This window comes from Micromys minutus, assembly GCF_963924665.1.
Source record: "Micromys minutus genome assembly, chromosome: 29".
Classification (NCBI taxonomy): Eukaryota; Metazoa; Chordata; class Mammalia; order Rodentia; family Muridae; genus Micromys; species Micromys minutus.
Window position 1 is genome coordinate 27,665,212 of NC_137964.1, and position 23,169 is coordinate 27,688,380.

Consider the following 23,169-nt stretch of genomic DNA (forward strand, 5'->3'; position numbering starts at 1 on the left):
CACGCCACCCCTTACCCAGTCTTAAGGTCACCTGCCCAGGCAAAGAACCAAGGAGCCCCGAGGAACGCTTCTTGTACACTTGAAGTAACTCTTTTTTGGAGGGGGGGGGCAAACAACAACAAAAAAACAAGTCTCCTAGTTACAGCTGAAGGCGGTCAGGGAATGGGTGACATTTTTAAAAGGCTGGTCACGCCACTTGCAAGACAACCCTGGGGAGGGTCATCTACCCCCCACCCCCAGCTCCCCTCGAGGTAGGCACAGGGCCCAGACTGGCTCCTGTTTTGTAGTTGGGGGAGCCAGAGTCCTGAACACAAAGTTCTAGAAGCATTTAGATCCACAGTCCAATGGGGCAGTCACGGAGCGGGAAGGGTAGAGCCTGCGTGGTTCTGAGCCACCGGACCCAGCACACTGCCTGTTGCTATCATCAACATGACAGTTTCCTCTGGCTGACCTGTGACACAGAGGCTGAGAGGCCACGGCTGGTCTCCATGGGTGGGGTCTGTTCAGCCAATTCTGCTGGTGCAGGGACTCAGCTGACACCAGAGAGAAGAGCCTGCCAGGGAGCCACAGGCTGCCCAGAACCCAGCAGGGATGGGGGACTGATGAGCTGCCCTCCCAGAGCCTCCGCTGTCATTCAGGTCCCCCCAATTTCCCACCTGGGATTGTCCCCAGCAAAGCCAGCCTCCAGATCCCCACACTAAGACTGTTGGGTGCCGGCAGCCAGGATCTTCCCATCCATGCAGGAGCTTTTGTGGGTGTGGGGGGGACTACGGAGGGTCCCCCCAACTCCTGTTCTTCCCCTCAAGAGGCAGAATCACCCCTAAACCTCCAGGCCAAGCCTCTTCAGTCAGTCTTCAGGTGGATCACCCCAAATTCCGTGAGTAGGACCACGATGATGAAACAGAGATAGAAGAGGAGGAGGCAGAAGCCGTAGCCCTTGCTGAGCCGGAAACACTGAAGTGGAACCGAGACCAGGGAGAAGACCAGGCTGAGGCCCAGCGCACTGGCCAGCACCCACACCAGCAGTCCGTCTGGCATCAGCTGTGGGGAGAATAGGAGTTGTACAGTATCCACTGTGGGAGCCTTCTGGGCCATGTGCACCAAGAAGGGGGCTGTTGGGTCCTTGGTCCCCTTGGCTCTGGGATTGCCATGTGGGATGTCAAGACTCGGTTTTGTAGTTACAAACTTCTAGACTCCAAAGCAGAGGGGACCTTATCCCTCAGTTTCCACGTCCACCTGCTTGGGCTTTTCTTCCTGGTTTCCCATGTTAGCAATGACAGACATGCGTTAACACACTCTATTCTGGGGGGTGCTGGGGACTCAAACCTAGAGCCTCATGCATGCTAGGCAAACACCCTGCTGACTGAACCACATCCTCTCAGTCACACTGTACTGGCTGGTTTTGTGTCAACTTGACACAAACTGGAGTTATCACAGAGAAAGGAGCCTCAGTTGAGAAAATGCCTCCATGAGATCCAGCTGTAAGGCATTTTCTCAACTAGTGATCAAGGTGGGAAGGCCCAGCCCATTGTGGGTGGTGCCATCCCTGGGCTGGTAGACCTGGGTTCTATAAAAAGCAGGCTGAGCAAGCCGTGGGAAGCAAGCCAGTAAGTGACATCGCTCCACGGCTTCTGCATCAGGCCCTGCTTCCTGACCTGCTTGAGTTCCAGTCCTGACTTCCTCTGGTGATGAATAGCAACGTGGAAGTGTAAGCTGAATAAACCCTTTCTTCCCCAACTTGCTTCTTGGTCATGATGTTTCATGTAGGAATAGAAACCCTAAGACAGTCACCCACCGACCTGGCTTTGAGCTTGTGAGCCACGGGTTCGACTCTCCAGGGTTCCACAAACTACAGACTCCCAGACTCCACTCCCCAAAACACACGTCTTAGCATTCACGAGAGCCCAGGCTGTCCCGTGTGCTTAAAACCCCTCCCGTAGTATGCTGGACCCCGCCTACTCTTCTCCAGGTTCCTCCCTGGAGCTACCCAGGAAGTTGGGGTGTGCTATTGTTCCACTTCACTGGCAAAGCCCAGAGACACCAAACCCACATACACATCAAAGACTCCAGTCATGGGCCCAGGATCAAAGCCTCAGGACACCTGCTCATTCTACGCAGGCTGTGTCTCAGTTACTTGTCCTGCTTGCAGGGAAACCCCTTTCCAACCCCCATGCAAAAATATTTTCAAATATTCTGCAATCAATCACACCACTGACCTTCACCTCTGTAGCATGGGTCCAGACTATCTGCAGCAAGCAGCCCAGCCCCACACCAACCAGGATGTCTGCCGTAGGTTCAGGAAGCTTTGCTGGAGCCCGTGCCCAACCTTGCAGCCCTACCTCACAGTGGCTCAACCCTTGGGCTCAGAGGCCCCTCAGCACATGGGCTTCCCTCCCTGGGCCCCAGTGTTAATGCCTCTAATAAACTGGATATCAAGAACCCAGTTTGCTCTCGGTCTATGGGAGTCAAATGGAGTGTTAGATATGCCTGCTACCTAAGAGCAGTTGGGGAAAACTGAGGCTAAGTGACCACACCCCTGTACCTCACAGAAGCTGTGGACGGGGCAGACTAGGGGACAAGGCCACCGTCCCTAGTCCACCTGTGACCCTCAGCTAAGACACCACACAGAGACTCAGAGGAGCCCCTCAAAGGATACTGAAGATGATGCCACCAAAACAGGCGGAGAAGGCCATCCGAGGGTATCCCTGGCGGGCCAGCGTGAAATCCGAGAAAGCATCTGTGCAGAGAGAGAATATATAGGCTCCTGTTTACATAACTAGTCAGTCAATGAAGGAGGATAAAGGCCTGCCCCCTTAGGGGTGTGGCGCTATACCCCACAATCTCTCGGGGCACCTTTGTGTGCTTTAGGTGAGATGCTCAAAGAACTGAACTGAGAATAGCTAGATTCTAGACTCCCAGCTCCACGCTGGAATGATCCTGTTCAGAGTGTGAAACCTGGCCAACCATAACTGGCTTCTGTGGTTAAACAAGTGCAGTAGGTTTGTATGTGTATATGTGTATCAACCCCGCCCCAACACACACACACACACACACACACACACACACATACACACACTAAACATGGTAGTCTGTAATGAGTTCCACATCCCGCCACAACTCTGGGGATCTGTGGAGTGTTTCAAGCATCAGACTAGGAAAGCCTCTTTAGGATGCTCCAGTCCAGTGGTGGCTTAATGACATGCTCCTGAGACTCAAAAGTGACAGTGGGCACCCCGCTGGTGCAGAGGAAACACACCCCGGATGGATGTCCTCTCTAGCTAGGAATATGGCTGGGAAGGAAAAGAGACACCCCAGAGCTCCAAGTTACCTCCAATGCTGTTCCCCCAGGCCAGGAGGGTCAGTCCCAGGACGGTGTTGCTCAGGTGGAAGACTACACCCAGGGACCGCAAGATGTTCACTACCTCCGTGGCAGCTGCATTGATCCACAGGGCACTGGTCAGGAAACCCAGGAAAGCAAAGAGCTGCCGAGGGAATGGGGTTCCTGATGGGACCCGGGCTGGTCCCCAGCAGGACTCGTTCTATCTGTAAACTGGGTATAGCAGGTACCTACACACCAGGCCAGAGGGTGACCCAGTAGCAGACTATTTGCCTGACAGTGAGTGAGTTAGTGCTTACTAAATAGTAAGTAGTCAATAAAAGGTTAGCTTGGTGCTACTTGGTAGAGATTTTTTTTTTTTAATTTTTCATTATATTCATTCATTCATTCATTTTGGGTAGAGAGTCTCATGACACACAGGCTGGCTTCGAACTCCCTACATGGCCAATGATGATCCTGAACATCTGATCTTCCTGCCTGTGCTCCCCAGTGCTGGGATTAGAGGCACATGCTAGCACACCTGGCTTTCTACATTTTTAAAAGAATATTTTTTTGACATTTATTTATTTTGTGTGGGGAGGAAGCACATGTACTCGAGGGGTGGAGCACACATCTAGCAGTCAGTGTTCTCTCTCTCCCCCTCCCTCCCTCCTTCCCTTCTTCCTTCCCCCTCCCCACCATGTGGCTTCTGGGAAACAACTCATGTGATCAGACTTTGGTAAGCGCCTTTACTTCCTGAGCCATCCTGGCTGTTCCGAATTTTTTCCTCCTATTAATAACTGTTTAAGGGGGCTGGAGAGATGGCTCAGTGGTTAAGAGCACTGACTGCTCTTCCAGAGGTCCTGAGTTCAAATCCCAGCAACCACATGGTGGCTCACAGCCATCTGTAATGAGATCTGATGCCCTCTTCTGGTGTGTCTGAAGATAGCTACAGTGTACTCATATACATTAAATAAATAAATCTGTTGTTAAAAAATAAAACAAACAACAACAAAACAACCTGAAGCTAGTCCGGGCTATGAGAGTCTAGATCTCAAAACACTGAAATAAATGAGTTTAAAGTTTTGGAGGAAACATCTCTGGACCAACACCTAAACATCACAGAGCGCCCTGGAGGCCAGAAAGAGTGGAAAGAGAAACACCCGACAAGGAAGGCTAGGGCCATGAGGCGATCGATCAGGTGTGCCCTCCAACAACAGCCCCAGGTTCCTCAGAGAGCAAAACTCGCAGTTACCACAACCCAGCGACTGCACTCCCAGCAAAGTTCACAAGGAAAAAAAAAATCTGCCCTAGGCTTTTTATTCAAATACTTATTTAAAAGTAAAACGGTTAATTATATATTATTATATTTCTAATGGCTGACTAGACAAAGCAAAGGGCATGATGTCGCTGAGGAATGGCCTTAGCGGTGGTGGTGGGACCCAGACTGATGAAGGGGGCTGGGTTTGAGGATACTCGCCGGCAGGCCTGAGGCCCTGGGTGCCATCCCAGTGTGGGCCGTCTTCTTCAGAAAAGGAAGGAGCTACCTATGAGAGCGGGGATGGCCATGAAGACACCTGCCATCAAAAGACACTAGACACGGTCTACTAGGATGCCCTAGATGTCCCGAATGCAGCTGGAGTGTGATGGGCACTGCAGAGGGGCCCAGGCGAGAGCATCTCAAGTTCAAATCCAGCCTGCATAGCAAGACCCCAAAAGAAAGCTGGGGATATGGCTCAGTGGTGAATGCTTATCTAGCACCACAAAGGAGGGAGGGGAGGATGGATGGATGGAGGGACAGATAGAGGACAGACAGACAGACGGATGAACCAACAGAGGGAGGATGGTCAAAGAAACTTGCTCTCAAGTCTGACAACCTATACTCAGCTTCCAAATCCACAAGGTAGAAGGAGAAAGCCTGCTTCCACAGGTTGTCTCTGACCTACACACACACACATACACACACACGCGCACACACACACAAATGTAATAAAAGGATTTAAAGAAAGAAAGAAAGAAAGAAAGAAAGAAACAGGACATCAACAAACCTAGAGAGACAGAAAAGGTTGCAAGGTCTGGTGAGGCCGAGGCTACAAGGCACACGGTTCTGAGGAGGTGAGATGGCTCCAAACGGCCCACACAGCTCTGGATGAAACAAACCCACTGGCGCTGGGGCTTAGGAGAGCACCGGCCTAGTGTGCTTGAACCTTGAGTTCTAGCCTCAGCACCCCAAAGCACAATCACACCTGATCCCAGCACTGGGAGTCAGAGGCAGGAGGATCATGAGTCCAAGGTCATTCTGGGCTACATAAGGCTTTGTGTCAAAAAAAAAAGCAGAAAGTAGGGGCTGGAAGGGTTGGCTCAGTGGTTAAGAGCACTGACTGCTCTTCTAGAAGTCCACATGGTGGCTCACAACCATCTGTAGTAGGATGCTCTCTTCTGGTGTGTCTGAAGACACAGCTACAGTGTATTTGGATACATAAAATAAACAAATATTTTAAAAAGAGCATTTGTGGCCACCTGCAGGGTAGGTCAGTTCCTGGTACCCATAACAGCAGGCAGAGTCTGTCACAGGGGTTCCATCGCCCTCTTCTGGCCTCTTAGGGTACTGGACACACACGGTGCACAGACACACATGCAAGTCCTACAGTCACACATATAAAAATAAATATATCTAAAAAAAACACAAAAAATAATGGAGCAAAAAAAAGTAAAAACCAAATGTAAGAACTAAAAGGGATGTAATATCTCAATAAAAATAAGCCTAGTCTCCTCAAAGTAAAAAAGAGCCCCGAACAGGCAAATGGCTTGGGGTTTGGCTCACGTCTGGGGAGGACTCTACCATTCACAGTATCACCCCAGAAACACACCCATGCTACCCATAGAGGTAGTTCTTACCCAGTGCAGTCTTGGGGGTTCTCTGTTAGATGTGGCAAAGAAGGTCACTGAAGCCAGGGCTGTGCCCACAATCACCACCACAGCCCAGACAGGAAGGAGGCCACCAATCTCATAAATGCCATCTGTGGGGCAAGAAAGGGACCTGAGACCCCCGAGGCTTGGCTCGCCCACATCCTCCCGTTAGCCCCTACAGTGACCCAGGTTTAGAATAGGTTTGGAAGTTCAAGACTAGCCTCAGCTAAAGGCTGCCATGATAGAAATTAGACACTGTCTCAAAAATGCCAGAAAAGGGGGTGGGGTCAGCAGGCTGAAGAAGCAGCTGGTTCAGTAGCCAGTGAACTTAGCACAAATGAAGCCTGGGTTCTTTCTCCAGTATCACATAAACCAGACATGCCGGTACACGTCTGGGATCTTAGCTCTCAGGAGACGGAAACAGAAAGATCAGGAGTTTATGGTCCATCCTCTGCTATACAGTGAGTTCGAGGACAGCCTGCGGTACCTACTAAAAAAAAAAAACTTTTTTTTTTTTAAAGTAAGGGGCTGGAGAGATGGCTCAGTGGTTAAGAGCACTGGCTGCTCTCCTGGGGGTCCTGAGTTCAATTCCCAGCACCCACATGGTGGCTCACAACCATCTGTAGCCCTCGCACAGACACAGATGCAGGCAAAATTTTAAAAAAATGCACATTAGAAAAAATAAGATAAAATAAAAAGTGAGAGCCAGGGTCAAAGCACAGACGTGTTCACATTTAGCTGTGTGAGGTCCCATTCTAGAGAAAGCCCCAGTCAGTGGCTGGAAAGTCGGCTCCAGACTTCCCCCTGTGGGAGACAGGGCCACAACTCCCCTGGGGTCAGAGGCTGCAGGGAACTAGGCTCCCAGGAACCCCATCTGCCATCCTCCTCCCCTACCCTACATCCCACCATAAACTGGGCACATGTCACACAAATGTGATTCTGGGTTCACCATGGCCACAAAAGTCGATGCACACTCATTGGCCGCAGACTCCCACCCACCCCGACCTTGGGTTGAGCGGAAGTGCCAGAAGAGAGAGGAAATGAGGCATGTGTTACCCCGGAGCATAGTAAAAAACAGGGGCAAAACCAGAAAAAGGCCCTCTTCAGCCAAAACCAGGCAGAAATGAAATGGCCGTGCCAGGACTGATGAGGAAAGCCAGTGTGGTGGGGCCAGCAAGTCACTCTGAGGAAAATGGAGGGTTCTGGGGTCACACGAGCTGCCCTTGCCCTGTCAAGCGCCACCTCTGTCAAGAGCCACCTCTGGGCTCTGCCTGTTTTTCCTTCAGGACCCAGGTTCAGATCTCAAGATGATAAAGCCGGAATGATTGTGAAAGCTCTCATTCTGTATTCATTCATTCATTCATTCATTCATTCATTTATTTATTTATTTAAAGACAGGGTCTCACTGTATAGTTCTGGCTATCTTGGAACTCACTGTGTAGACCAGACTGGCCTCAGAATCAGAGATCTACCCCTCGAGGGTTGGGGTTGATTAAAAAAAATTTGCTACCATGTGCAGCCTGTAGAACCAGACATGAAATCCAGCACCTCACCTGCCAGGCAAATGGTCTATCTCAGGCAAGAGGTCTATCTCAAGTCATTGATGGGCTGAAGGCAGGACCTGGCCTGAGGGTCACCTGTCTATAGCTTCCTTTGCAGGCAGCAGTAACAATAGGAAAGACTCTTGGATAAGCATGCCCTGGTCTGATGAGACTCTGGGATTGGAGGAGGAAGGGGAGGAGGAGGAAGAGGAAGATGGAGACAGTGGGGGAGGGATACTCACAGACCCCCGACTGCAGGGTCAGGACCAGGACCAGGGGGCTGATAACCAGCTGCAGACAGTTGAGTGGCCGTTTCCAATTCCGATCATCCTTGTCAGGATCCACAACAGGTACTGTGAGCAGCAACAAGAACTCCACAGGCAACTGGGGGAGTGGGAGGGTGTCAGCTGGAGTGGGGGTTCAGCAGACACTCCCTTACTACTCCAGAGTGTTCAGTTGCTGCAAAGCACCCACAAGCAGGCCTAGCCCTTTGCTGGCATGCAGGCTGTCCCCATCTTTGCTTCCACCTCCTCAGAGCCAGATCTAGAGGAATGCTCCCCACAGTCCCTGTAATGGTTTGTATTGCTTGGCTCAGGAAGTGTGGTACTATTAAAAAACGTGGCATAAAGACTGGAGAGATGGCTCAGAGGTTAAGAGCACTGGCTGTTCTTCCAGAGGTCCTGAGTTCAAATTCCCAGCAACCACATGGTGGCTCATAACCATCTGTAATGGGATCTGATGCCCTCTTCTGGTGTGTCTGAAGAAGTGTATTCATATACATAAATAAATCTTAAAAAGAAAAAAAAAAAGAAAATGTGGCCCTGTTGGAGTAGGTGTGGCCTTATTGGAGGAGGTGCGTCACTGTGGGTGTGGGCTTTAAGATCCTCATTCAAGCTGCCTGGAAGCCAGTCTTCTCCTAGCAGCCTTCAGCTGAAGATGTAGAACTCTCAGCTCCTCCTATGCCATGCCTGCCTGGATGCTGCCATGCTCCCACCTTGATGATAGTGGACTGAACCTCTGTGAACGTGTCAGCCAGCCCCAGTTAAATGTTGTCTTTATAAGAGTGCCTTGGTCACATGGCCACAGCAGTAAAGCCCTAACTAAGAAGCAAAACAAAAACCCACACTGTGCTACAGTCACAGGGCTGAGAGCCTGGAGCCTGGGCCCCTCTTACCTTGGCCACTTTCAGGAGCCTCCAGGACACTGACTGAGTCCGCCACTTCCTGTAGTCCAAGGGATTCAGGGCTTGGAGCAGGATCTGGGCAGTGGTCTCCTGACCCAGCAACAGAGGCCGGTATTCATCTCCTGTGTGGTCCAGGTAGGGTGAGGAATGTGGCCTCTTCCCCTTGCCTCCCCTGCTCTCCCAGCCCAGCAGAGGGCCCCTGAACTAAGCCCCAGCTCAGCCCAGGGAAGGCTGGCCCCTGGTGTCCTTATGCCCGTGGGTCTAGGGCCCAGCCTCACCATAGTCATAGCTGTTGGTGTTGGAAGACATCTGGTCCTCCTCTGAATCAGACAGCAACTCTGTGGGAAACAGGATCAGGGCAGGCATAGTCATCATGCCCCCATGACATCCCAGAACCTTCCAGAACCATGCCTGGTCGGGGGCTCACCCCTGGGACAGGGTAGAGTTAATATACAAGTGTCCGGGCCTTCCTCCCTCCCTCTATAATCTCCTGCCCCCTTTCCTTGGCAGGGTCTTATGTACCCCAGGCTGGCCCTGAACTTCTTCCCACCTTATCACCCTAGCGCTGGGATAATAGGGTCACACCACCACACCAGACACACTCCGCCTGAGCCCTTCACTTTTGCTTTCTCGGCAATGGCTACACCCACTCAGAAATCCCTACACTGTGGACGAATGCCTTGTAGAATATCCTCAAACCTCAGGCTGTGGCAATGCGCAGTTCAGTACCAAACAGGCAGGTCAGTGCTTGGTAGCTAAGCTGTCTCTATGTGTCTGTCTGTCTCTCTCTCTCTCTCTGCCATGTATTCTAGGCTAACCTTGAATATATAAATACACACACACATAATATTTATTTATTGTGTGTATGTGTATGCATGTTTACATGTGCACCCGTGTGGAGGCCAGAGGATGACTAACTTGGCTTTTTCCCTCCAATATAAGGATCCCGGGTCCCCTTGAACTCAGGTCCTCAGGCTTGGCGGCAAGCATCTTTACGTGCTGAGCCATCTTGCTGCCCCTACCCTGAGCTTCTGAATCTCCTGCTTCTGCCTCCCATGTGCCGGGTTGCAGGTACATGCCAGCACACCCGACAAACAACTTCCGGTTTGTCCAGAACGTTCCTCTAAAAGTCTCCGCTCTCACTAGGCCTGGAATCTGGGAAGAGAAGCCTCAGGAGAAAGTGGCCCCCACCCTTCACCAGACAGGGGCAGGTCCAGACTTCTTTGTGCCTCTCTGTGACCTCGGCCTCTCTCAGAATCACTTGTCTCTTCCCATCCCAACCTGCCAAGCTTTCGAGTATCTGCAGACCCAATAGTGGAGAAGGCTCTGAAGTCTAATAGCTTGCTTAGTGGAGAGGGGTGAATTCCTAGTGGGCTTCCGGGAGGAGGGCCCCTCAGTCCCTGCTCTATGCCAAGAATGAGACAGTGCTGCCCTCTGCAAGGTACACACAGGCTTCATGCAGACTGGTAACGGAATGGCTGGCAGGTTCCCGATGGTGGCCTTTGGGGTCTAGCTCAGCACCCTGTGTTGGAATACTCTTTGTAGCTTACTCCAGCAACTTGGCTTTGAGAGGCCTTCATTTCTCCCTGTGTCTATTTCCTCCCAGGACAGGAGTGAAGTAAGAGTCCCCGTACCAAACAAGTGTCACCAAGGAGATGGAGTCACACAACATGCCTGGCCAGCCGTAAACACTTGAGTCCCATGTGCTACTCCCATGGGTGTGTCGGGTTGGTATTTCCGAGTGCGTTTGTTTGCATATGTGCAGTGTGTGTGAATGCATGTTTGTGTGCATGTATGCAGTGTATTGCATCTGTGGATGTGTGTACTGTATTGAATGCATACAGCATATTTCATGTGTGCACGCATGTAGTGTATTGCATTGTGCAGTGTATTGTGTGCATGCAGTGTATTGCATGTGTGCATGCATGCAGGTACATGTGTGTAGCATATTGCATGTGTGCAGGTGTGCACTCATGTATGCCTTCTGTGGACCCTGTTTTTCGTGCCATGTGCCTTTGTGTATTTTGTATGTGTTATGTACATATGAGCATGTGTGGAGGTGCGGTGCACTTGTGTGTATGTGTGTACCTGGGCTCTGCACATGTGCCTATAGGGCTCATCTGGAGTCTTCCCAAGAGCTGGGGCGCACACAACTTGTACTAGTGAAGCCAACTGTAGCAATGCGTGGACGAGAAGGTTCTGTAGCTCGCCAGCAAAAACTCAGGCAGGATATGGACTGGCTTTGGGGGACAGGAGGCAGAAGTGAAGAACAGAGGCACCGGTCCTCTCTGTCCCTCCCCCATACTCCCCGTGCTCCCTGCATCCCCCTGTGGCGATGTGTTCCTCACCTGGTGTCTCCGATATGGAGTGGATCAGAGACCTGCTTCGCTGCCTTTGGTAGACCCAAGTGCAGATGACGACCGTGACCACGTAGAACAGGTAGAGGCCCAGGTAACCTGCAGGCAGAGGTGCAGACTGACACCAGGTATCATCTGGGCTGCAGGCATAGGCCTAGCACAGTCCTGGGGGGGTGAGTGGCCATCTCTGTGGCTCTACCTTTTTTTTGCTATTCTAGGCTCTCCTTTCCTGCCTATATGCCAAGAACCCAGAGTCAGAGAAGAAAGCATGGGCGCTCAGTAACCCTTAAGTCCCATGCAAGAGCCCAGAGCAGCAAGAGAATGGGATGCAGTCCTTGATACCCCCTGCTGGGCTGCCCTGCCAGTTCTCTTCTATGGTGAGGCTCCCATTTATCTACCCCTACCTTCTTGCCAGGAAAATGGGGGAGTGATAGTCCCCTCTGTGTGTCTCTTCCTGGCTTCCCTGTACTTCTTATGGGCCTCTCTTAATCAGAATTGACCCAGTTTGCTGTGAGGCCCCTGGGTTCACAATCACATCTGAAAGCTACCAGGCTCCACCCCTCCCCCTTCTCACCCCATTCTCCTCAATGGCTTAAGGAGTGTTTGTCACTTTGAATATAATCAACTCTTTCCCCGGACATTTCCAGAGACGCTGTCCTGGAATGCCCTGAACTGCTCACCCAGTGCCCACGCCAGCGTGATCCTGCCGAGATAGAGCGCAGTGAAGGTTAGGAACACAGCCACCATATAGAAAGTGATGTCCCTGAGGAAGGGCCTGGAGGCAGCCATGAAGGGGTGCAGGATGGTAATGCCTCCGGCCACCACAGTCGTGACCAGCACCCCTGCACCTGGAAGACAGGAGACCAGAGCTCAGGAAGCAGCACTCTTGGAGATCCCCAATACCTCCATACCCCAGTGAGGCTATGCTCACCAAACAGAGCCCCGATGGCCAGGCCAGCAGTACGTGGGTCTGAGAACGCCACTAGAGCGCTGAAGATGTCTGGAGCGCCATTCCCAAAGGCCAGGAAGGTGACACCATGGGAGAGTATGTCAAGGGAATTCCATAAAGACCATGTCCTGGCCCCATGGCCGTCACCCACCCATTGTCCCTGCCTCCTCGACCATCCTCTCCCGCAGGGAACTGGATCAAAGGATACTGCCACATTGTGGGTGAGTTTGAGGCTGGTGGAGACGGCTGACAGGTTAGGGCAGAAGCTAGAGGGGGAAGAGCCGGCTGTCAGGGTCTGCTGGGAGGCTACTCGGCCGGCCATTAAGTGTTTGCCTTGTTAACATGAGTATTGTATTCAATCCCGGGGACACACGTGAAAATCCTGGGCATGGTGACGCGTCTTTAGTGATGGAGAGACAGGGGTTCACTGGCCAGCCAGTCTAGACCAGTCAGTGCGCCAGGCCAGTGAGAGACTCCCTTCTCAAAAAACAGAATGCCTAGCATCCTTAAGAAAAACGCCTGCAGCCAAGCAGCGGTGGCACAGGTCTTTAATCCCAGAACTCAGGAGGCAGAGGCAGGCAGATCTCTGAGTTCAACACCAGCCTGGGCTACAGAGTGAGTTCCAGGACAGCCAGAGCTACACACAGCAACCTTGACTTGAAAAACAAACAAACAAAAAATCCCCAACAACTCAGATTGATCTCCGGTCGCCACAAAGCAGGTATATACGCATGCGCGAGGACCGTCAGCCGTAAGCACAGGCATACGCATGCGCGAGGACCGCCTGCCATAGGCACGCGCGTACGCATGCGTGAGGCCCTTTCGCCAAGCATGGCCACCAACGAGCGTGCCCACGCGTGAGTGGCCCCTGCCCTATCATATCCCAAAAGCATGTCACTGCATCTCAGCTCTCAGGATTGCAGTTTCCCATCTATAAGCTGGACGCGAGCCCAGGCCACACTCACAACTTGGCCGCGGTGACTCCCAGGATCAGAAAGAGGTAAAGGAGCCAGAAAACCTGGTGGGGATCAGAAAAGGAGACAGAGTTACATCCCTCCGCAGACTCATGCCCATTACCAGGTCCCAGGGCACAGACTTACATAGAGGGTGATGGCCAGAGGGAGGAGCTTGGGGGAAAAGTAGCAGAAGATGCCCTCGAGGTAGTCCAGGTAGCCCCCCTCACTGTGGCAGTCGGGATTCCTCCTGACAAAGTCACAGCGGTCAGATGTGTTGAGGCCACACACGGCTCGGCACTGCAGAGAAGGAAGGAAGGGGATATGGGTGACAAAGCCACCAAGGGGGGCTGATTTGGAGCCATGTAAGCACTTGAGTACGGTCTCCATTCAGTCTGTCCCTAACCCCCTTCAAGCCAAAGGAGTCTACCGGGCGTTTTTGTTTTAAAAATATAAACTTGTGGGTCAGCAAGATCTCTCAGTGGGTAAAGGTGCTCGGTGAGCACCAAGCCTGGTGACCTGAATTTGATTGCCAGGTCCCAGGCGGTGGAAATGATTCTGTCCTCTGATCTCCATATTCGTGCCCACCATTTACTTAAAATAAACAGATCAATTCAACGTGATAAATTCAACTTAGCACAGCAATTCACAAATACGTGTTTGTTCCGAAAGAAAGCAATATGAGCTGAAGAGACAGACGGCTCAGTGGCTAAGAGCAGGGGAGCAGAGTTAAGTTCCCGGCACCTACATCAGGCAGCTTACATCTGTCAGAGGATCTCATGCCTCTGGCCTGCTGGGGCACCCGTGTCATGTGTCCATACCCCCACCCCAACAAATACATAATTAAAAATAATAAAAACGGGGCTGGAGAGATGGCTCAGTGGTTAAGAGCACTGGCTGCTCTTCCAGAGGTCCTGAGTTCAATTCCCAGCAATTACATGGTGGCTCACAACCATCTGTAATGGGATCAGATGCCCTCTTCTGGTGTGTCTAAAGACAGCTACAGTGTACTTATATACATAAAATAAACAATTCTTTTAAAAATTTAATAAAAATATACATGTTTAAAAGACAATATCTAAAGATGACTACATCTCCTGTCCCCAGCCCCTCCTTCCTCTACTTGCACAGTTGCTACTTCCAAGCACACACAGCCTTGCGGAAGCTTTCCCTTCATGTTAGTACCTATGGTCTGTCACTTGCTCTACAGAAATCAGGAGACCCTGAGTCAATCTCATTCCTGCAGTTTGCTTTTATTACCGACAAACATCACATATAAGTAACATTCATAGAGAGAAACCACGACAGTGACTAAGTACACCGGGCACAGTGTCAGGGGCTTCAAACATGGACGAAGGGCAAGTCCTGTAAGGAAACTATGACAACATTGAAGGGTCCTGCTGGGATCAGGACAGACAGACATACACTCTATAGCTATCCCTCTCTTCCTTCTTAGGCCCCTTCTTTTTCTGGCTCTCCTGTGCAGGCCTGGCTGTCCTGGACCTCGCTAAGTCGACCAGACTAGCCTCAAACTCAGAGATCTACCTGCCACTGCCTCCCAAGTGCATATGTGGGATTCTAGGGCTGGGCAAGTCATTGTTCATCCCTCTGGCCCCTCCCCCTCCCCACTGTAGAATTTTGCATGACAGTGGCTGCATTACAGTGGCTGCATTCCGTTCTCACATTCTTTTTTTTTTTTTTTTAAGATTTATTTATTTAATGTATATGGGTATGCTGTCACTCTTCAGACACACCAGAAGAGGGAGTCAGATCCCGTTACCGATGGTTGTGAGCCACCATGTGGTTGCTGGGAATTGAACTCAGGACCTCTGCAAGAGCAGTCCCTGCTCCTAACCACTGAGCCATCTCTCCAGCCCCATTCTCAGTTCTCACACTCTTAGGATACCTGGAAGTTCCCCTTAGGGAGTGACTCACTCCCTAAGTGGCCCACAGTGAACTTCCTTGCACAAGACTTGATACACAAGTCAGAATATTTTGTCAGGGAAAAGCCCAAGAAGTGAAAGTCCTGAGTGACATGTCCCTGGCTGGGCTGTGGCCTCTAGAAGCTGAGAGGAACGAGAATTTCACAGCACGAGGTGTGCTCGAGAGGCATACACGATGTCATGACAGGTCAGAGGAGGTTAGGAATGGACACAGCAGCATTGAGAAAGCAGGGGTGGTCGCTACCACTGGGACACCCTGCCACTGGGACTCCAGGGGTCCTAGCACTGGGGAGGGAGTCAGGAGGGAGCCAGCGCTTCTCCGTCCTCAGTGGAGCAAACCAAAGAATCTTGCAGAGGTAGGGTCTTCCGTAGCGAATGCTTGCATGGACTGTGCTACCAAAGGGATGACCTTGCATTTCTGATCCTCCTGCCTCCACCTCCCTGCACTTGGATCCCAGGCAAGCACTACCATGGTTTATGCAGTGCCAGGGAGGGAACCCAGGGCCTTATGGGACCACAACAGCACTCTGGGAAAGCACTCTATGAGCATTTCGTGGTCCAAAATGTTACCCTTTGTGGGCTCACAGACTTGGTCTGCCACACTGAGGGGCACACAAAAAACCTGGGAAATAGCTCAATGTTTCTCATAAGTGAGAAACTGAGGCACAGAGAGGAGAAAACCCTGCCCCTGCAACCACACAGCCAGCCAGCTGTTGCTAGATGTGTTTCACCCAGCTGCCTGGCAACGGACAGCTACAGCGTTCCTCTTGTTCAGTCTCTCCTGATCCCTCATCCCCATCCTCAGGGTCAGCCTAAGGAACACACACACACACACACACACACACACACAGGGCCATAACATGTGGGACACTCCCAGTGTCTCAGAGACACTAGAATGAGTCAGCAAGGCAAGTTCCTGACAGTGGCCCCCTGTCACATGGCCTGCCGGGCCCAGCCCCTGCCTGAGCTGGATACTCCTCTCCACCCCCTCCATGCCCAGCCCTCTCCCAGCATGCACTCAGTAGCTCAGTACCAGTTTGGCAGTGCTCTAGGTCTGGCCTAAGGGACCATTCCACCTCCCTACAACTCTGCCACCCTCTTCCCTGAGGCTCCACTTCAGCCCAGGAGGATTTAAAGGACACTGGGGTCAGGCATGGGCAGCCAGTTCCATGCCTGGGAACCACACAGATTGCTGAAATGCTAAACACACAGGGCCGCTTGGACTTCTGGGAAGTCACATGCCCTTCTGAAAGGCATCCAAGTTCTACAGCAAAAACAACCTCCTGTCCCTCGGAACCCACAGAGCCAGACAAGTGGTGAACCAGATGTGGCCCGGGACCACAGCGTCTTCCTCTGTCCAGCAGGGCTATTGTGAGGGATGGCAACAGCTGGGTCAGGAGACCCTGAGTGTCTCAGCCGTGTGATCTCTGCAAACAGTGGCTGTCTCTGAACTCTGGTTTCCTATCTCAAAGTGCTCTGGCCACTGTCACCTCTTTGCCATTTGTCCCTGTGTCCTCCTCCCCTGCACCCCCCCCCCCCATGCAGTCCAATGGGGATTGAGGTTGCCAGCTCTGGACTCCAGGAAGAGGCCAATCGATCAACTAGGAAGGCAAGAACTTTCAAACCCTTGTCTGCAGCAGCCAGGAAAGCTGACTCTTTTGTGTGCTGAGATGTCCCCAAAGTGCCAGACAGTCCGACCTGCATACCGACAGAGCTACACAGACCCAGACAGACAGACTGCACAGCCACTTGACACCCCCCACCCAAGCTGTGCTCATGGAAATGGTGGCCCAAATAGCCACGCCCTGGACCTATGTGCTGATGACTGTGGTCATAGTTAAGATGAGGGTCTGAGGACACTGTTCTCTGAGATTAGCTGGTGTCCCCAGAGATCCTCCAGAGAGAGTTAGCAGGAGGGTCAGAACGGAGGAAGGCGATGTGAGAGAGACCATAGGGGGAATAGAATAAGGACTCGGATCCAGCACAATACAGCTCCTGGAGACTAGCAAGGCAAGACGACCACAGGAGGAGTCTCAGGACAGGGCCCCACCCATCCCAGGCCAAGTCCCAGAATCGGGTAACCTGTGCGTTTGCCAATATTTTGTTACTGTGTTGAGGCAGGGTCTCACATAGCCGAAGATGGCCTGGAATTCCTGACCCTCCATGTTCCAGGTTCCAACTGCTGGGATTATTGATGTGCACCACCACAACCAGGAGCTTTGTTGTTTTGAGCTTGTAGCAATCCTGCCTCCCCTGAATCGACAGGGGGCACCTAATGGCCTGGGCTTAATCCCCAGAACTCACATGATAAGAAGTGACTCTTGTACATTGAACTCTGGCCTCCACAAGCCTGCTGTGACTTGCATGCATACACACATGCACACATATACACATGAACATACGTGTGCACAGGCATGACACGCACAGGTTCACACACGCAGAACGCAGATAAATGTAAAGATAAAAAAAGAAGGTACTATAGCGGTTTGAAATTCCTGAGTTGAGCCACCTGCTTTTGAACTGAGGTCTCCCTCTTTCTCCCTTTTGCACAGTATTCCAGTCATGGGGCCCTCCCACAGTTAGTGAAAAAAAAAATCATGCCTCGACCCTGCCCCAGGGTCTCTGCGCCTACTGATCAGGCCTCAGTGAAAACATCACAGTGCGCCTTTGGTCCGGAGGCAGAGGCAAACTGATTCCAAAGCCTGAGGCCAGCCTGGTGTACAGGGAGAATCCCAGGGCTACATGGAACAATCCTGTCTCTGAAACCCAAGAAAAAAAGAAAAGAAGATGAAAAGCCGGCCTCTCAGAGCCCTTCCCTGATGGCCCAAGGCGAAGCGGCCGGCCTTCCTCTATCTCGAACCATATCCACACATGTTTTGTTATCCCCAGTTCTTTTCTTCTTTGTTATTCTATGATCTATTTCTGGGCCTGTTTCCAGGGCAGAGGAAGCCACAGGGGGGTGGTTCCCTAAGTTCTCTGTCCAACTTTTGCACACTTGAAGGGCTCAATAAACATCAGGTACCTGACTAGGCATGGTAGCACAAACAACCTAGTCCCAGTACTCAGGAGGCAAAGTTCCAGGTCAGCCTGTCTGCATATTGAGACCCTGTCTTAAACACACATACACTCACACACCCACACCCACACCCACACACACTCTCTCTCTCTCATATACATACACACACTTTCACACACACTCACTCATATTCTCCCACACACACTCGCAGGCACATACTCACTCATACACACACACACACACACACACACACACACAGACACACCCACACCCACTACCAGCATGGCAACTCAAGTCTGTAACCCCAGTACTCAGTAAGCTTAAACAGTAAACAGTAAAACTCTGAGTTTAGGCCAGCCTGGGTAGCCTGGGCTACAGCATGAGTTTTTGTGTAAGAACAAAACAAAAAAAAAAAACCAAGAAAACCAAGAGCAGAGGCTTCACAATGGCACACACTGAGGGTGATGACCCTCAGGCTCCAGGCTTAGAGTCATGTGTCCAGCACTGGGTCTCTGTTGACGGAGTCTGTCCTGGAGGCCGATGTCCTCAAGAGGAAGGTTTGGTTTGTCATGGGGAAATCGCACATGGCCACTTGGCTCACAGCCAACTTCAGATCCTTGACCCTCAGAGTCAGGGAAGCAGCAACCAAGTTTTTAGGCCACTAACTGCAAACTTCCCACCCATCTGTAAACCGGGCTTAAGGGCTCAGTTACCTTCTCCGAGGGCAGGGCGGAGACACCCTGCCTGCAAACTTGGTGTAGGCCACAGGACTGTCAGAGCAGGTGGCCTGAGCCTGAGATCTCTGACACAGAAAACTCCTATGTCAGGGCATGACTCAGTGGGTAGGACTACGTGTCCAGCATGCTCGAGGCCCTGCGTTCCACCCACAGATCCACATAAAGCAACCAGGCACGGTGACACCTGCCTGTCACCCCAGCTCTCCAGGAGCTGAATCATCGGCTCAGGTTATTCACTAGGTTGTGAGTTTGAACCCAAACACAAAAGCCTGTCTCGGATGAACAAAAGAAAGGTCTGAGCAGATTTCTCAGTAGTTAGAGCTACTCGTCCAGCATGGGGTGTGGAGGCCCCCCAGAAACCACATACATGCCGGGTGACCGTGAAGCCACCTGTAATTCCAACCTCAGAAGGAAGAGGGGAATCCAAAGCACAAGGTGGCTAGCCAGCATGGCCAGATCGGTGAGCTCTGGGTTTAACAGAGTGAGCATAGAGGAAGAACACGCCATCTTGAAATCAACCACAGGCTTCCACAGGCTCCTGCACGTGTGTTCATGTGCACTCACCATGTGCAAGCCTCACATATGCAAACATGCATACATACACATGCATATCACACTACACATCTCCTCTCACATATACATACACATCTAACACACACACACACACACACACACTCACGAGCACTCACATGCACAAAACAAAATGCAGGTAGAGATCCCAGGTCTTATGATACACTGTGGCCTCCTCTACTCCCTGTCCATCTGCCTTTGTCTAGCCCACCACTGCTCCCCCGGGGACCCCCAAACACTAGGACACCCTCAGCTGATCAGGCTGGAGCCATGGTGACGTCATCCTCACCTCCGCCTGCTCTCCACCGTATCCTCTCTGTCTCCAGCACTACTCCAAACCTAACCACCATGTTACCAGGCTCCCAGCCTGGAGGTGGTGGGGGCTCTCCTGTCCCTTTACTGGTCTCTGAGTGACCACACTCTCCCCTCTTAAGCCAGCCTCTCCAAAGCAGCCAGAGAGGATTCTATAAATCAAGGTCTGACCGTCCCTGCTTAAACTTTTCCTCTAGCTCCCGATTTTCACCCCTAACCCCCAGCCTCAGTCCACAAGGCCTTTTATAATCAGGCCAACATTACCTCTCTATTCACCTGGTTTAACCTCTTATGATCAGCACACCCCCTTGCTGTTCTGGAACACACTGAGCTAGAACCTGCCACAGGGCCTTTGCACTTGTTCTTGGCCTTTCCCCCACATGTCTGTCTGTGAAAGGGGCTTCCTTCCTCCCTTCCTTTACTGGTTCACAGAACAAGTTTGTCCCAGACCGCCGACCCCTGCGGACAATCACAACCTCCCCACACAGTGTTAATGGCTCACTGTTCCCTGAAATCTCTAACTTTATCTGTCAGCTGGGGGCCAGCTGAGCTCCTGTGGATCCCAGGAGTCACATGTGCAGTGATTAGCTGGGAATGGAACAGACAGGCCCCCACCCGACTCACCTTCCTGCCCTGCCAGGGTACTCACGTCTGCCACGTTGACACCTTCGGCTGAAAATTGGATGTATCCATGGGCTTTTGTGGATGGGTCTCCGGCCCCAGATGCCGTCTCCAGTATCAGAGCCACACAGAGGAAGCCAGGTGTCCAGAGCAGATGCAGCCAGCTGCCTGCCATGGGCCCCTTGGGGCCTGACCAGCGCCCTCTGCTCACTTCAGAATCCACGGGTTGGCCACTCCAGTGCCTGCAGGGTGGGGTAAGAGGAGGGGATTTTTATCACTGCAGGCTTCAGGAGGAGGAGCCCAGATACCTTTTCCTGCAAAACCAAGTCCCTGTCCTACCCATAAAGAACCCCTCTTCCCCAGCAGCACTTCCGGAGCCCTCCTGGGCTGCTTCCTGTTCTAGAGTGCCCCACCACCATTCACCCCCTAGGTGTCTCTCGGAGACCTGCCCCTCACCAGGATATCAAGCCTGCAGGAGGCTTAGAAGTGAGCCAGAGAGCTGAACCAGACCAGTGTGAGATTTATCAGAAACTCAGACTTTCGAGTTGGTTTTTGTTGTTTGCTTTTTGCTTTTTTGAGTAGGACATCAAAGATGGACACCAGGGACTTACATATGCTAGACAAGCACTCTACCGCTGGGCTACAATCTCCAGCCTTGATGATTTTTAGTTGTTTGGTTGGTTTTTGAGACAGGCTAGCCTGAAATTCACTAGGTAGCCCAGGCCGCCCTTGAGCTAGTGACAGTCTTGCTTCTGGTTTGGAAGCGTTGGGATTATAAATTTGAAGCACGACCCACTTCTAGCCCCCTTCCTACTTTTTTTATTTCAGTTCACCTTCAGCTCCTATTTCTTTTACCTCAGCCTCCTTAGTGGCTGAGATGTCAGATGTGCACCAGTCACTGGGTCGCAGCCTTAAAAAAGCATATTTCTGAAGTGTGACCAAGGTGGCCGGTGCATCACAACCTCACAACCTGCTGTTGTATCCTTCATGGGGGAAACTGAGGCACCGGAGGCGGCACTCTCATTCTTCACTGTCAGCTGAAATGTGACATCCCGTTGCCCTCTCTGAGTGTTCAGAGGGTTGAGGATAAAAGTTCACCAGGCTGCCCAGAGTCATGTAGCAAGGAAGAAAGCCACAGGCCAACAGTTCTTGGATGGGGAAATCGAGGCCCAGAGGGAAGTGAGTTGCTCAAAGCCACCTAAACTGGGACCAGCTGAGGCGGTGGGTGGGGCTGCAGTAGGAATAACCCACTTCCTCCAGCCAGGAAGCAGGAGCTTAAGTTTTCTGTCCAAGCAGAAAACTGGCTCCAAGTCTTAGGCAAACTGCCTCAAATGTTTTGTGCATTTTATTTTTTGCAATCAGGGGTCAAGGCCATCAGATTTTTGTTTTTGAGGGGGTGTGATTCTTTGCAAAAGCATTTCTAAATCTTCCCCCCCCCGGGGGGGGGGGGAGGAGGGAAAAAGACAAGATGAGACCCCCAGAAAAGGGAACCCAGTCGTTTCCCCACCTGAGACCCCCAGAAAAGGGAACCCAGTCGTTTCCCCACCTGTTGACAGGGGATAAGTCTCTTCCCTCCTTTTTTCTAGCTACTCCAGTTGGCACGGACGTGGAGTGGAAAAACACAGAGCCCTCCAGTTCCCTCTCTGCATTTTCTGTGAAGGCAGCCTTGGGGGAAAGGCTGGGTTTATGGTCTCTGGGTCCCGCATCTGTGAAATGGACTTCAGCGTCCACCCAAGGGGCAGCCAGACACAAGTCACCTCTACACTGGCCGCCGGTTTCTTTCACTCATTTCCAAGTAGGCACTTACTGAGCGCCTCCGAAGTGCAGACACCTGTGTGCAGGCTTGATGGCGAAGGATGCGGATGGGGACAGGGCAGCGCTTCCTGATCTGGGGTCCCAGCGGGAACCCGGTTTGAGAAGCTGAAGTTGAGGTGGCGGGTGCTCGGGCTACGAAGCTCCTCTTACCTCGGGCGGGGCCTGGATACAGGAGCTCGGAGTCTTCCTCTAGTCGGACTGCCAGCGCCACAACCTTCCGCCCCTAGAGTCCCGGCCCCGAGCTGCCGGGTCACGCCCCCCACAAACCCCGCCCCGCCCACTTACCAGCAGGGTCACGCCCAGGTTCCTCTAGCCCCACCTAGGACACACCCTTTAAGGCTCGCCCCGCCCCAGCTCTTAAAGACACAGTCTCCCAGCCGAGGGTGGGAGTAGGTGTATAAACTGGGGCTGCAGTCTTCCCCATTCTCTTCCTACTTTCTGTCCCCAGTCTGTCACTTCTGCTTTCAGGCAGAAACTATCCTGAAAGCACATGGGTTATAGACTTCAGGAGGCCCGAGAGAAGTCTGAGGGGGAAGCTTGGAGCTTCTGTTACTGAGGATGGCAGGCAAGAGTGAGAGCTGTAAGGGGAAATAGGGTGTGATAATGTGTGCCCATAGTCCTGGCACTCCGAGGCAGTGGCTGGAGGATTGTGATATTAAGGCCAGTACTGAGACGTTTTCTCAGTACGATGGTGGAACACCTGGATCTGAAGTTTCTCAGAGGTTCCCCAGCATTCCCCTCCACAGCATCCCTTGGCTATAGGCACACACTAAGCCACTGAGCGGCACCTCAGGCTCGAAGACTACAGCAAACATGAAGATGGGCAGTGGTATAGCCCTGCAACCTCAGCTTCTCAAGAGGCCGATGGGATTAAAAGTAAATCCAAAGCCTGTCCGGGTTCCAGTTCAAGGGCAGCCTCAGCATTTAGTAAGACCGTTTCCCAGAA

The 23,169-nt window shown here is 51.9% G+C and overlaps 1 protein-coding gene across 1 annotated transcript; it reads right to left on the minus strand.

Moving 5' to 3' along the window:
* Positions 1 to 9: 9 nt before the first annotated feature.
* On the minus strand, positions 10 to 22,432 carry SLC8B1 (solute carrier family 8 member B1). The gene is made up of 15 exons (XM_080941333.1): positions 22,216 to 22,432; positions 20,437 to 20,650; positions 13,357 to 13,509; positions 13,222 to 13,274; positions 12,239 to 12,522; positions 11,988 to 12,155; positions 11,299 to 11,406; positions 9,229 to 9,288; positions 8,942 to 9,072; positions 8,010 to 8,151; positions 6,215 to 6,336; positions 3,329 to 3,482; positions 2,657 to 2,737; positions 2,217 to 2,284; positions 10 to 1,041 (listed from the first exon to the last, which is right to left on the minus strand). Exons 2-15 carry the CDS (start codon positions 20,581 to 20,583, stop codon positions 844 to 846), a joined length of 1,869 nt encoding a protein of 622 aa, XP_080797459.1. The 5' UTR covers positions 20,584 to 20,650; positions 22,216 to 22,432; the 3' UTR covers positions 10 to 843.
* Positions 22,433 to 23,169: the final 737 nt, after the last annotated feature.